Source organism: Rutilus rutilus, assembly GCF_951802725.1.
Source record: "Rutilus rutilus genome assembly, chromosome: 2".
Taxonomy (NCBI): Eukaryota; Metazoa; Chordata; class Actinopteri; order Cypriniformes; family Leuciscidae; genus Rutilus; species Rutilus rutilus.
In genome coordinates, this window is record NC_140210.1 from 57373225 (window position 1) to 57388358 (window position 15134).

General features: G+C 37.6%; 2 protein-coding genes across 2 annotated transcripts; one reads left to right on the forward strand and one right to left on the reverse strand.

Moving 5' to 3' along the window:
* Positions 1-540: 540 nt before the first annotated feature.
* On the reverse strand, positions 541-5655 carry LOC311286375 (uncharacterized protein). Its single transcript, XM_084402575.1, has 4 exons — positions 5575-5655; positions 5057-5224; positions 4493-4922; positions 541-2277 (listed from the first exon to the last, which is right to left on the reverse strand). Exons 2-4 carry the CDS (start codon positions 5222-5224, stop codon positions 1268-1270), a joined length of 1608 nt encoding a protein of 535 aa, XP_084258701.1. The 5' UTR covers positions 5575-5655; the 3' UTR covers positions 541-1267.
* Positions 5656-6050: 395 nt separating this feature from the next.
* LOC311286393 (uncharacterized protein) lies at positions 6051-13296 on the forward strand. Its single transcript, XM_084402599.1, has 4 exons — positions 6051-6098; positions 6637-6804; positions 9565-9907; positions 12223-13296. Exons 2-4 carry the CDS (start codon positions 6637-6639, stop codon positions 13173-13175), a joined length of 1464 nt encoding a protein of 487 aa, XP_084258725.1. The 5' UTR covers positions 6051-6098; the 3' UTR covers positions 13176-13296.
* Positions 13297-15134: the final 1838 nt, after the last annotated feature.

Here is a 15134-nt window from a genome sequence, read left to right on the forward strand (position 1 = left end):
AGCTGTCAAAGTTAACACGTTAATGCACACATGTGTATTACATTTATCAATGATTTCCATATTTTCCTCCTTAGGATGTATAATACACCTGCAGAAAGCTATCCATTATCAGTCAAATTCACTGACTGATATTATTTTTGTTTATTTTGACGATTAATCGAGTAATCTTTTTTTTTTTTTTTGTGGTAATAAAAATAGACCTAAGCTTTTAAAATAGCTTATACATATAAAACAACAATGAAGCAATAATATTTGGTTCAAATAAAGTATCAAAAGCAAGTAATCATAGAACAACACTGTTAAAACACATAATATAAACAATCATCTTATGTAACATTATGTATTATAACAAATGTCTGCAGAAGGGCGCTTTCAGCCCTAGTGTGATTACACTTTACAGTAGATCAAAATCCAAATGACATTTAATTCAAATGTTTGCTTAATTTGTTATATTTGGCCACTTCATTATGATATAAATGTACTGTAATTTCTTGAACAAGAACATGAGGACATCAAAACATGCGGACTCAAGAGCGATGGTTTAGACTTTTATTTTGAAATTCCCATTAACAGTTTGCATATTTAGAAACATAATGACGTATTCTCCTGTGTTGGAGCAGGTTTATAAATGATTTTTTAAAATCTGATGAAATGGCGCACATTGTGTTCCCAGATAAACGTTATTCGCAACACAAACCCACAGCATGCAGAGATGGCGTTTGAGACGCTCCACGCATGTAAAATGATAATTGACATTTACTGTGAACGCAGCCGTTAAAAAACGGTAACACTTTACAATAAGGTTCATTAGTTAACATTAAGGTATTAACTAACGATGAGCAATACATTTGTCACAGTATTTATTAATATTTGTTAATGTTAAGTTAATAAAAATCCAGCTGTCCATTGTTCATGTTAGTTCACAGTGCATTAACTAATGTTAACAAATACAACCTTTGATTTTAATAACGTATTAGTAAATGTTGAAATTAATATGAACTAAGATTAATAGTTAGATCATGTTAACTAATGAACCGTATTGTAAAGATACATTTATTTTGTCAAAATATAGAGCTAGTTTTGAAAAGGTTCTTCATCTTCCAGCGTTTCTAACCGTAAATCAGATCATTGCAATTGTCCTACTCTGTAAAACATGACTATAATCATGGCAATCAACGTTCAGTTCATCTCTACTCATGATTGACATAAAAGCTCTGCCTCCTACTGGCAGTGAATGTACATCTGTAGGATCAGTTGAGGAAAGACACTATGATGATTCAGGAGCAGTTTGTTCTTTAGCGTGTTTGTTCTGGTGGGTCTGAAAACCCCCTAAATAAGCGAATCTCTCGTCGCAGATGGAGCAGCGGTAAGGCTTCTCTCCTGTGTGAACTCGCTCGTGGATCTTCAGGACGTCCGATCGAGCAAACGTCTTGTCACAGTGTGAGCATTTGAAGGGTCTTTCTCCCGTGTGAATCCGCTGGTGCTTCAGTAAGTTGGTGTTTTGACGGAAACTCTTCCCACAAACGCCACAGTTATACGGTCTCTCTCCAGTGTGAACCCTCTGATGAACTCTGAAATGAGCCGGGTCGGAGAAGCTCTTCCCGCAGTGAAAGCACAGGTACGGCTTCTCTCCGGAGTGCATCCTCTCGTGCCGCTTCAGCTGAGATATCTGACGGAAGCGTTTGTCACAGTGTGAGCATCGGTGCAGTTTTTCAGAGTGTATTTTTTGGTGAGATATCAGGCAAATGGGCTGTTTGAAGGTTTTCCCGCACTCGCTGCACTGATACGGCCTCTCGCTGGCGTGCGAACGCATGTGTGTCTTGAAGTGGGACCCGTCTCTGAACCTTTTCTCGCAGAGAGGGCACTTGTACGGCTTCTCCCCCGTGTGTATCCGCTTGTGAACGAAAAGAGATTGTTTGGTGCTGAAATACTTGTCGCACTCGCTGCAGTGGAAGGGCTTTTCGCCCGTGTGCGTCTTCATGTGAATCTTCAGATTGCCAGAAGTGAAAGAAACCTTCCCGCACTGCTCGCAGCGAAACTCCTTCTTCACTCTGTGCTGTTTTGAATGACGTCTCTTCTCTTCTAAGGTAGGAAAGCTGATGTCGCATCTCTTGCAGGAGAAGTCTTTCTGTTCTGTGTGTTTTTTCTCGTGTCGCGCTAAATTTCCCTGTTTTCTGAATGTTTTCCCACAGGTGACGCAGGAGAAACTCTTGACCTTCAGCTGCTCTTTCGATGTCGAGGCCGTTTCTTCGTCAGAAGATGAATCGCCTTTCTCATCTGAAAAGAACAAAATAATATATCAACGCATGAAGACACACATCAATTCTGAAAATATATTCATGTAATTTGGGTCAACATGTAACATAATGAACATTCAAGCCATAAACCATGTCGACCGGCATCCTAAGACATTTTGCGATTAATTATGATGGAGCGCATCTAAAACTTCAAGTTGTAAACCATGTAAAAACATTTATTGATAATAAAGCGTAGCATCAGTTCTGGCGGGTCACGTTAGTCAAGCTCGCATCAGCTGACTCTCATATACTCTACCTATAGGAATACGACGCCTATCACTGTATACATATATAAGCTCCTTCACTATTATCAGCAGCTATCGCGTTTCTCAGGATCTAATTACCCTCCTCCCTCCCCAGCTCCACCTCTCATCCAGTCAGGATTTGGCCTTCTGATTCCCCTTTAATCAGAATAAATTCTCAAATTATGTTTTACAAAAATTTTGAATTAATGATATCTGCAATACATTCATGTTGGTTCTGTTTACCCTATTGCTGCTCATGCTAGGCTGCGTGGATGCGCAGGGAGTTCTCGCCCAGAACCGAACCATGCCTTCAATCCAAAACTGTATGCTAATTGTCAATCGTATTCGGCGATAGTGGTCCTGACAGAAAGGTAGTTAATGGGATGGTTCTCCCTAAAATGAAAGATATCCCATAACTGACTCACCCTCAAGCCATCCTAGACTTTCTTCTTTCAGCCAAACACAATCAGAGTTACATGAAAAAATATATATCCTGGCTCTTTCAAGCTTTATAATGGGAGTGAATGGTAACTTGGATTTTTAAGTCCATAAAAGTGCATCATAAAAGTAATCCAGACTGCTCCGGGGGGTTAATAAGGGCCTTCTGAAGCAAAGCGATGCGTTTGTGTGAGAAAAATATCCATACTTTATAAACTATAATAACTAGCTTCTGGCAGACAGCCTAATGCTGCGTTCACACCAAACGCGAACAGAGCGTCTGGTGCGAGTGATTTCAATGTTCAAGTCAATGCAAAGACGCGTTCACGCGCGAATGACGCGAATTGAGCGTCTGGCGCGAATTATTTTATTTGTTGCTCTTTGTGCATTCACGTGTTTGACGCGAATTCGCGTCTGACGCCCGACTTGAAAAATCGGAACTTTGGCGTCAGTTCGCGCCGCATTAACCAATCAGGAGCCTGCTTGCTGCTGTCACGTGGTGAAGTAAAAACAAAGTAAATCTTTTATCACATAAAAACTTGATTTCAATATATGAGAAATATTCATTTTGTATTGAATGCTATTTATTCCATATCTAAGTCCAGATTATATGAAACATTATTATTCTAATGTAAAGAAAAACAATATACTTTAGTGTATAAGAACATAGTTCGTGTCTGGACAAAACATTTATTCACAGGACAGGTTAATTACTTTTGGAGGCTGGCTCCATTATCATCAATACAAAAATAAATGACAGATTATGTGGGTGAGGGCGAGGGTGATCCTCGCTCTGATGCGGGACAACAGGTCATCAAACTGGGCGCGGTTATGCACCGCTGATAGCGGCCGTCATCCAGGCACAGCTCCTGAAGCAAATGGTGAAACTCGCCAAACTTCAATTTCAATTTCGCTTCAAACTTTTGCTTTTTACGCGCGTCAATTTCGCTCTGGACGCGCGAATGGATTCAAAATGTTCAAGCGTCCAACTAGACGCGGTAGACGCGAATTTGACGCGCTATTCGCGTTTGGTGTGAACGCACAGAAAGGAAGTCAACTTACGCCACAAGAGTAACCCATGACGATGTATGACGTAGATGTAGGAGTAAAGCTTTGAGACTCTCGCGGTTCAAACAAACAGGGCTGGGCAACAAACTCAAGCTCCTCTTCTCTTAATATCGAAATTCTCCCAGATTTCTCTTTAAACAATCTCATTTTAGACTTCTAATTTGGGACCGTTGTTTCGTTTTGCTCTATCTAACGCTTCCGCGTTCGTCAGTACGTCAGGTCAAAGGTTACTCTTTCGCTGTAAATCGATATGTCTGTCAGAAGTAGTTATTTTAGTTTATAAAGTTTTAAATATGGATATATATAAAACGCATCGCTTTGCTTCAGAAGACCTTTATTAACCGTGTGGATTACTTTTATGATGGATGGATGCAGATCATGGGATCATTTTCTTTTTAGGGTGAACTGTCCCTTTAAGATAAAATGTTAAAGGAAGAAACATACCCATATCTGAGGGAATAAAGTCACCATCATCACAGTGATCATCATTATCATTGTCGTCATCATCATCATCATCATCATCGCGCTGTACTTTCTCTGCAGTGGTTTCTTCTCTCGTCTCCTTTGAATTTCTGCAGTCCATCAGTTTGACGGAGCACATCTTCAGCGGCGTCTGCTGTTCTTCAGCGTTACAGTCAGAGGTTTGATCAGCGTTACAGTCAGAGGTTTGGTCAGCGTTACAGTCAGAGGTTTGGTCAGCGTTACAGTCAGAGGTTTGGTCAGCGTTACAGTCAGAGGTTTGATCAACGTTACAGTCAGAGGTTTGATCAGCGGATCCATGATCTTGAGTCTCAGTATAACACAGTAAACTGAGGCTGAGCTCTGAGTCCTGTGTGTCTCTGGCTCTCTGATCTCTGACGTTCCAGACTGAATCCTGAGAGTGCAAAACACAAATTATATGCTGAATCTGTCATTGTGTTATTATAAAGCAACTTAAAGACACATTTTCAATGGACAAACAGACAGAGATTGAAGTGAACTATGAAAAGCAGTGTGAGCTGCTCAAACCTCTCTGTTGGGTTTGTCTCCTCTTTCTCTCAGCTTTGCCTCCAGTGACGCCACCTCTTTCTTCAGCTGACAGATTTCAGTGATGAAATCCTCAATATCCAGCATGGACAGATCTGTTCCTACTGATTTACAGCAGATCACATCCATCTGCGCTGTCATGGTCAACATCTGAAGACAAACACAACATATTTATTACAAGACACATTTATAATGAACTGGCACTGATCAAACTCAGAAAGATTGTTTACGATTATAAACGAGAGCCGAACTGATCTGTTAGTAAATATGACTTTTGATTTCAGAGAAATAAATGCTTTGTTTTAATTTTTTGAGCCAGCGTTAAGCAGGAATATTGTATTGAATTAATCAACACATTTAACGTTAGCGTTCGGCAAAAATAACGAGATTCGGCGAGAGAGAAAAAAAATATTAATTTCCGATTATCAAAACACTAAACAAAATCAACCATTCTATAAACAGATTAATAATAAATCCCAAAAAACGTATTTAACACCCACCGGCTCAGTGTTCAAACAGTAAGATCTTCTTTCTTTCGTTCGGGTTTGTTTTACTCGCGGAATGAAGAGCTTGATGGCGCCTCCTACTGCGCTGGAGTGAGAGCGACAACATTAATGTGAATACACCCTAAATGTGTTGCTAATAGTTTGAGAACGATGCCGAATGTTCCAATGAATGTAAATGCTACTTGTTTAGGGGATATTTAGCATATTGGTCTCATGTTAAACACAAAACTCAGCCACAGCTTACTTTACTTTAAAACATGGCAGTACCACGATCATCAGGCCAAGAAATGACCGTTATTACCTCAGTTCATGTTTACAGAGATGATTCAGACACAGAAATACAATACACGATAGAAGTCAAGAAATCGGGGGTATTTTTGATAGAGGAAAAGGATGGAGAGAGTTTGCTGTAAGATATCTAGCGGGTGTTACTGGAACCTGTAGGAGTCGCTGTGACGCTCCTCAGTGCGCCGGTTAAACCACTGAAGAAAGGACGAAGCTGCCGCGCTCAGACTGAGGTATTTAACTAATTGTTGATTTACAGTATTTAATGTTTTAATGAGCTTTAATGAAGCGTTTCCTCGCCGTTTATTCTTAAAAACCAAATTAGCCATGATTTAACAGCAGTAACCCATAATTTAACTTATTATTAAAAAAATACCAACACCAACTGTTTACTACAGCAAACGTGTTTAATCCATGATATTTCTAGTTAAAACAGTTACTGTAGTAACACGTTATAATGCTGGACACTTTTAAAGGATGCTTAGAAATGAGTACAAGTATTTAAATCCAGCAGAGCTAATTTAATTAGATATGCTATGTAAAATTATAATATAGGACTTAGTTTACTCAATAATAATAAAAAATCAAATAAACAAGTCTAAACATTTATATCTGGAAATAGTTTCTGAATGTTCTCAGAAATTAAAGTAACTTCTTTACTAACAGATTATTATTTTGTAGTTCTGTTGTTCATTATATGCGAAATAATTTTGAGACTGTTCAATTCATTATAAATGCGTCTTGTAGTAATGATGATGTGTTTGTCTTCAGATGTTGACCATGAGAGCGCAGATGGATGTGATCTGCTGTAAATCAGTAGGAACTGATCTGTCCATGCTGGATATTGAGGATTTCATCACTGAAATCTGTCAGCTGAAGAAAGAGGTGGCGTCACTGGAGGCAAAGCTGAGAGAAAGAGAAGACAACCCCAACAGAGAGGTTTGAGCAGCTCATCATTTCATCCTTCAGCTCAATCACACCAAAATTTTGTTAGCTTCTCACTTCTTATGCACATGGGTCAATGACGTATAAGGATTTTCGACAGGTCAATTTTAAAATACAAAAAATAATAATATCTGTTGCAATTGTTCAAACATTAAGGATGTTGTGTACACCTAAATTCATTTAAAAAATTCAATTGAAGTGATTTTAGTGTTTTTTTCATCTAGATGAATTGTCCGTAGCCTTAAAAAATGTCATGTGGCGCGACTGATTTATCTTAAAATTAATTAATTTCCTTAACATGCTTAAACATTTTTTTTTACAAGTTCTTAGTAATTAAAGTGTTTAGAAACCAAGTTTTGCATTTCTTTTGAGTTTTTGTAAATAATGATCTCGTTTTTTGTTCTATAATTTCTGAGTTGCCTTCTTAAATCTAGTTAACAGACTTACTTTTCCTGTAAATCACATAAAACTGATATAAATGTTTTAAAAATATCATTTACTAAAGCATACTGTATCAGTGATTCATATTTCAGCCACAGAAATAAGATATTTTATTTTACATTTAATACAGTGATTGCTTTTATTGGTCGCACCAAATGATAAGTGGTCGCTCCAAATGACACGAAGACCTTATATAGTTAAAAATCTATTTAAAGAGATCAATGAACAATACATTTTATACAATTTTTTTTATTTAAACCAGATTTCATACAAATTTCACAGAATTTTCCTGAACATGAACTTTTTTTTTTAAATAAAAATCACATCAAAAACACAAGTGCACCATTTCTTTTAACTTGACTTAGAATTTCTTTCTAACAAATAATAATGTTATAGATATAAATTATTTCATAAAATTATTGTATACAGGTAACATTTGGGGTCAATAGTTTATTAAGTAATTAATACTTTTATTAATCAAGGACACATTCAGTTGATAAAAAGTGACAGTAAAGATATTTAGGCTATAATGTTACGAAAGATTCTATTTCAAATAAATGCTGTTCTTTTGAACGTTCTATTCATCAAATAATCCTGACATATAAAATGTATCACAGTTTCCATAAAAATATGATAATAATCAGAAGTGTTTCTTGAGCAGCAAATCATTAGTGACCCTGGATCACAAAAACAGTCACAAGTGGCACAGGATATATTTGTGGTAATAGCCAACAATACATTGTATGGGTCAAAATTATCGATTTTTCTTTTATTCCAAAAATCATTAGGATATTAAATAAAGATCAAGTTTCATATTTTGTAAATGTCCTACCATAAATATATAAAATATTTATTTTTGATGAGTGAATATAGCAATATCGCAAACATAAGTGGACAACTTTAAAGGTGATTTTCTCAATGTTTCGATTTTTTTGCACCCTCAGATTCCAGATTTTCAGTTGTATCGGCCAAATATTGTTCTATCTTAACAAACCATACATCAATGGAAAGCTTATTTTTTCAGCTTTCATATGATGTATAAATCTCAATTTAAAAAAATGTACCCATGTGACTGGTTTTGTGGTCCAAGGTTACATATTAGAATGATTTCTGAAGGATCATGTGACACTGAAGACTGGATTAAAGATGCTGAAGATTAAATTTAGCTTTGATCACAGGAATAAATTACAGTTTACTATATATTCACATAGAAAACAGATATTTTATACTGTAATAATATTTCACTCTTCTCCTATCAAGGTACTCCGCTATTGCTGCAGGGTCAGAATTTTTTCGCTTGGCCGTGGCATCTGGTAAAATAGATTCAAATAGTTTTAAACAAATAAATAGGCAATAATAAATACAATACTAATAAATGCTTAATTACTCAACTGAAATTACATGCTCTAATTTTTTGTTGTTGCATTTTTCTCATATTGTACAAAGAGTAAACAAACTTGAAATATATGAAGAAAATATCCCAAATAGCATAAAAATCTATTCCAAATGATACTAAATTAAAGTATTTTTTGTATATAAACTGTCAATTGAATATTAAAGCATAAAACTGCCAATCTAGGACATATATCTATCATGGAAAACAGTCTGCAGTGGTCGCACCACATGATATTTGGTCGCACCACATGATGTTTTCAAATTCATTCAAAATTTACAGGCACATAATTGGCCACCTAAACAAAACAAGCTAGCTTCCCAAAAAAAGGTCACTATGAAATGTATAATACAAATATATATTTGTAGAAATAACTTTATTATGAATTTTTTTTTTTTAAATTTGGCAACTACATACCAACCATTACAGAGGTTTATTTTTTTTCCAATTTGAGAGAATTACAAACCTGCTTGCTGCTTCCATGGGTCTTTGGTAAATTGGTATATGATGTAACGTCCTGTGTTTGAATAGTTTTCAACATTAAAGTCCCAAAATGGTAGTTCCTTGATCCAATCATCGGACAAAGTTTGTTTGTATATTATGATGGAAATATAAATACAAATGCTTTGAAATTTTTTAAAGGATTACAAAACATTTTGGAAATCATGCCAAATAGTGCAGAAAATAAATTTGAATAAATTCAGAGTAATTTCAAAGATGTTTTGAAAAAACAAAGTAGTGAAAAAATGCAATCGGACAGAAAATTTAGGCGTCACGTCATTGACCCACATCTCAAATTAATCCAGCTGCAAAATATGCAAACAAATCACCAATATAACCACTAGAGATAACTGCTGAGTAATGAGGCTAATATCAACAGGTTGTTGTTTATTTGTGTTGATCTATGGTGTGTTTGTCAGGATCTGGAGAAGGTTTCAGTGTGTGTGACTGATGGGACAGAAGCTCAGGATTCAGTCTGGAGATCCAGAGACACACAGGACTCAGAGCTCAGCCTCACTTTACTGTGTTATACTGACGCTCAGGATCATGGATCCGCTGATCAAACCTCTGACTGTAACGCTGGAGAACAGCAGATGAAGATGTGCTCCGTCAAACTGGAGGACTGCAGGAACCTGATAGAGAGACGAGGAGAAGAAACCACAGCAGAGGAACAACAACAGCGCCATGAGGAGGAGGAGGATGGGAATGAACATGATGACGAAGATCAGAATAATGAGTATGATTATGAGTTTATTCCTGCAGGTTTGTTTCTTCCTTTTATTACCTTTTTTCATGACACTTGAATGTCAGTAGTCTCTGTAGGATTAGGCTCATATTGGTCTCTGGTGGTCCTGATTAGATGTGTGTTTAGCATTGTTAGCCAACTATGATCTCCATTGAACTCTACCGGTAATGACGGAACTTGCGACCATATTTGACTTTAGGAAACGCACCCCAGGTTTGAGAGCACATCGACTCAGATATTTGGGAACATAACTAACTCTAGTCAAATACTAGGGGTGTAACGGTTCTCAGTAAAAAAAAAAAATAGTACCGTATCGTTCTCCACCCACGTTTCGAGATGCACTTGCACCATGGTTAATCTCAAATCTGATGACGCATCTATGATATGGTTTGTTGAAAATAACAATGCGTAAAACAGACAGTACCGCTAATGTATGCTTCTTTCGATGGATGTACATGCTGGCTCCCGAAAAAATGCATTTTAACAGCGATAATCAAAAAAACATGATCAAAACGGTCACTCTTTGTAAATATTGAGTTCTCTTTTAAGTCTTGCGCTTGAATGGACAAAATGCTCAAAGATTATGTCAACATTGTCCATTTTGATGAGCATCTTAGCAGAGATAGTCTGTTATGCCTTAAGTGTACTTATACAGTCCAGAAAGACCGCATGTGTACAGCATCAGTATACTGGATCTGTGCATTCGGCCTTAAAGTGACAGTAGCCTAATATTCCTGCTCTCTGTGTTTTTAATGTTAATCAAACAATAAAAGACTAGCAAATCACTCACTGGTCTTGATTGAATAGCTTTTGTAACTTTTAATGAGGATTGATCTTTAATTTATACAGTCAAATATGCGATGTTATTTTACATGTTGATTACTTCATTAAATTCCTGTACCTGAAAACTAATGTCAGGCCTACCTGAAAAAACGTTTATTTTATTTGTATCTTTACTCTATAGCAGCGGTCCCCAAACTTTTTTTGCGCCACGGTTTAATATCAGACAATATTTTCACGGACCGGCCTTTAAGGTGTGGCGGATACATACAACAAAATAAAATGATACGACCGGCATAAAACCTGGGGTATTTTTTAAATATAATAATAAACGTGAATCCAATGTGTAGGCCTACTCGCAACTTTATTAGCAGCATCCTCGTAACATCGCGCCTAAAGACAACTGAGAAAGCCTGAACACAAACAAAATGCCCCCCAAAAGAAAAAAATCTTCATGTTTTCGGTGCTGATGCGTTCATGTAACATGTAAGGGTGGTGCTGCCAATAAAGCACCTAAAAGCTGTCACAACGAACCGGCAAAATTAATGATTATGAATATGTAAAATATAGCAGGAGACATTTTAATTGTTTACTAATAAACAAGTGTTTTCTGTGTCAGTGTCGGCTGCAAAGAGGAAGTTGATGATGCTGACTCACGATCTTCGCAGTAGTGAACGCACCAGAGAGAAATGCACATTTCATACGGATTACATAAGCAGAGAACAGTCTGTTTTCTTTCGTTTTGAATTGTTCTGTTTAAAAGTACACATTTCAAGCTTTCTATATGTCTCAGGTCTGTGAGGCAAATAGGCTACCTTATACTCTGAGTTTCGGTTAATTTATGAGACGAGCTCCAGGTTCACGCGCCGGCGCCTCCGTGTCGTGATTATCTATTTTCTAATATATTTACTTCTTATTTATTAAATCCAGGCAATTGGTTGATGAAACATTGATTAAAATTAAGATAAAATGAATACAAAATTTAATTTAATTTAAAGACAGGCTTTGTGCTTTCTGTTTGAGGTCTCTGTGAAAGTTTTGAAGCAGTCTTTTAGTGCCGCTTTCAGAGCGCTCACGTCTGCTAATGGAGAACTGTCCCGTCCATAACATTGTTTTTATTTATTTTTTGTGAAATAAATTTCTAAATAAATGCGACTTATGTTATATATGTTTTTTCTTCTTCATGGTGCATTTTTTGACTGATGCGACTTATACTCCAGAGCGACTTATAGTCCGAAAAATACTGTAAGTTATTTATTCTTTCTGTGCGGCCCGGTACCAAATGTCCCACGGACCGGTACCGGTCAGCAGCCCGGGGGTTGGGGACCCCTGCTCTATAGTATTTATTTGTACTTAGATTATTTGTTCTTATTATCTTGAGTTTTATTTGATAGTAGTCCTTTTTTCCCTGAACACAGCACATACCAAACCGTACCGAAACCGCAAACCTAAAACCGGGATACAAACCGAACCGTGAGCTTTTTTGAACCGTTGCATCCCTATCAAATACATTTTAAAGTTTGACATTTTACCACTATTTTGTTCCTGGCAGATGAAAACAATGGTTCATCTACTGATGGAGATGAGGAAACAGCCTCAACATCAAAAGATCAGCCGACGGCCAAGAGTTTTTCCTGCGTCACCTGTGGGAAAACATTGAGCTCACAGGGACATTTAGTGAGACATGAGAGAATACACACAGAACAGAAAGACTTGACATGCAGGAGATGCAACATCAGCTTTTATACCACAGAAGAGAGGAGACGTCATTCAAAAGAGCACATGAAGAAGGAGTTTCACTGCGAACAGTGCGGGAAGGATTTTTTCACCACTCCTTATAATATGAGAGCTCATATAAAGACACACAGCGAAAAGACTTTCCACTGCAGCGAGTGCGACAAGTATTTCAGCAACAAAGGGAATCTTGATGCTCACAAGCGAATCCACACGGGTGAAAGGCCATACAAGTGTCCTCAGTGCGAGAAGAGTTACAAACACAAACCCCATCTGAAGAGGCATGTGCGCGTTCACACCAACGAGAGGCCGTTCCAGTGCAGCGAATGTGGGAAAACCTTCACAAACTCAAGCTGTCTAAAGTCACACCAGAAAATACACTCTCAGGAGAAACCATATCAGTGTTCACACTGCGATAAACAATTCCGTCACAAATCTGATTTGATTTGCCATGAGAGGACTCACACCGGAGAGAAACCGTACCTGTGCTCCTACTGCGGGAAGAGCTTCTTTAATCCGGCTCATTTTGGAGTTCATCTGAGAATTCACACTGGAGAAAGACCGTATCACTGTAGCGATTGTGGGAAGAGTTTCAGTAAGTGTGGTGCCTTAAAAAATCACCAGCAGATTCATACCGGAGAAAGACCGGTCAAGGCTTTGTTGCTGTGTGTCAACCAGTCATTCCATCAAAATGCTGCTTGGAGTCAACCAATCAGCATGTTCAGTGCCCAAGTCCCACCACCGAAAGTTCCTGACCTATTAAAAAAGTAGTACCTCGTGAGCAGGTCCTTTCTGAGGGGGACATTTTTACCTGGAACTTCATGTAGATCCTGGTTCCTGCGGTCGAAACACTCCGAGTACCACCCCAAAGTACCCCAGACAGCAACATACTGTCGGCCCAGATCCGGCCCACATCTGGGCCGTGTGGAATCCATGTGTACCAGATGTGGGCCGGATCTGGGCCGACACTATGTTGCTGTAAGATTAGATCCTGGGGAAAGTTCCTGCAGTGAAAACGCGGCTAATTATTGTATCTTAAATTTGACAGAACTTGAACTATTACAGGGGTCATATAATGCCATTTTTGTACAAGTTATTATGATTCTTTAGGGTCTAAATGAAAAGTTTGTAATATACTTTAATTAAAAATTCTCATTAGTTTTGTAAGAAAACAAATTTTACTTGGTCAAAAACAGCTCTGTTTTCAGCACGCCGTTTAAGTGCATGTGTCTTTAAATGATAATGAGCTTTGCTCACCCCGCCCCTCTGTTCTGTGCGTACTGCGTACACAGTTTGTAATAACAAAATAACCATTGTTCATTATAAACGTGAGATTATGAGTTATATTGAGAACGTTGTACATAGAAAACATGCCGTAATGTACCTTGAGTGTAAACAGCCGCATTCATTGTGAAGCGTGCAGCAAGCGATTTGCAAAGATTAATATAAAGGTTGATAAAACGTTACACTCACTTCTTCTTCTGGAGGTGCAGCAGGAACACGAATAGTTGGTACCGATCCTTTTTTCAGGAGCAGCTTCTTAGCAAAACCAGCTTTATACTGACCCTTGTTTGTAAAGCAGTCTGGTGTGTGAAATGATTCGCGCAAACATGAAAGCATTGACATTGATCGTTGGGAATATTCCCTTTGAAAACAAAACTCAGCCACTGCGTCTTCAACGGTTCGGATTTAGGAACATCAAAATGATGCTGTGTTCCTTATTACACCCAAGAACAGAACACCACAATCGCTTAGACGCCATTCTGCTCATAGACAGTGCTCCAGCGTATCAACAATGCGGACTATGATGACAGCTCGCTCAGGGCGGGTCTGTGTTGAAACGCTGCTGTCAATTACAACCGTGGGAGGGGCGTTAGACCGTGTGAGACAGGGGAAAACATATAAGAAGATTAAAAAAACAAAACACTGGATGGATTTTTATCATTTTATGATGGTTGTGTACAGGCACTGCCAATACACATTTCAGTACAATTAACTTGTAAAAGTGCATGTACCATTATATGACCCCTTTAAGAAGCCTTAAAATAAAATAATAGGCTCTATCTATGAGTGCCTGGATTTCATAACGCTTTTAAACATGTTTTATGTGTTTGGAATGCGCTCAAGAATGATTGTAAGAAAGTAAAAGAAATACATATTATTGGATGGTTTTCTTTGGGATGTGCTTTATTGAATCAAGAAAGTGTGGTTTTCCTTTCACACAATGTTTTTAAACTTCCATGTCATCTATGTTCTTCCAGAGCACTTGTGCCACCATGATAGATGTGTGTTTTGTTTGTTCAGGTAGCTACTTTACCTTCACTGGGCATTTGCAGATTTATATATTTATCATAAATTTATATATTGATCTCATGTGAACACAAAACTCGACCACAGCTTCTTTTAGCAGTAATACTAACTGAAAAACATGGCAGTACCACATCAGGGCAAGAAATGACCGTTATTTACCTCAGTTCATGTTCAAATTCAAGCCCAAACTGATTCCTCTTTCGTGTCTCCTTGCATTTGGATGGACACATACTCACAAAATTAGGTCAAAATACCAGTCTCAGCAAGTATTCTCGAAAACACAGTCGGTTTTGTCTCGAGAAAGTACCTGAAATGAACATTACATTTAGACCTTACTTTATTTGTAACTTTGTTACATTGTATTTATCTATGCTTGTGATTTATGCATTTGTTATTATTGTTTGCTGACTGTTCACTTGT

Bases quoted from the DNA above. Each gene is read 5' to 3' on its own strand.
- LOC311286375 (XM_084402575.1), bottom strand. From the start codon at position 5,224: ATGTTGACCATGACAGCGCAGATGGATGTGATCTGCTGTAAATCAGTA. The intron at 4,923-5,056 runs GTTTGAGCAGCT...TTGCACTCTCAG, and splicing joins GAGACAAACCCAACAGAGAG to GATTCAGTCTGGAACGTCAG. The intron at 2,278-4,492 runs GTATGTTTCTTC...TGTTCTTTTCAG, and splicing joins CTTTATTCCCTCAGATATGG to ATGAGAAAGGCGATTCATCT.
- LOC311286393 (XM_084402599.1), top strand. From the start codon at position 6,637: ATGTTGACCATGAGAGCGCAGATGGATGTGATCTGCTGTAAATCAGTA. The intron at 6,805-9,564 runs GTTTGAGCAGCT...TGTGTTTGTCAG, and splicing joins AAGACAACCCCAACAGAGAG to GATCTGGAGAAGGTTTCAGT. The intron at 9,908-12,222 runs GTTTGTTTCTTC...TGTTCCTGGCAG, and splicing joins TTATGAGTTTATTCCTGCAG to ATGAAAACAATGGTTCATCT.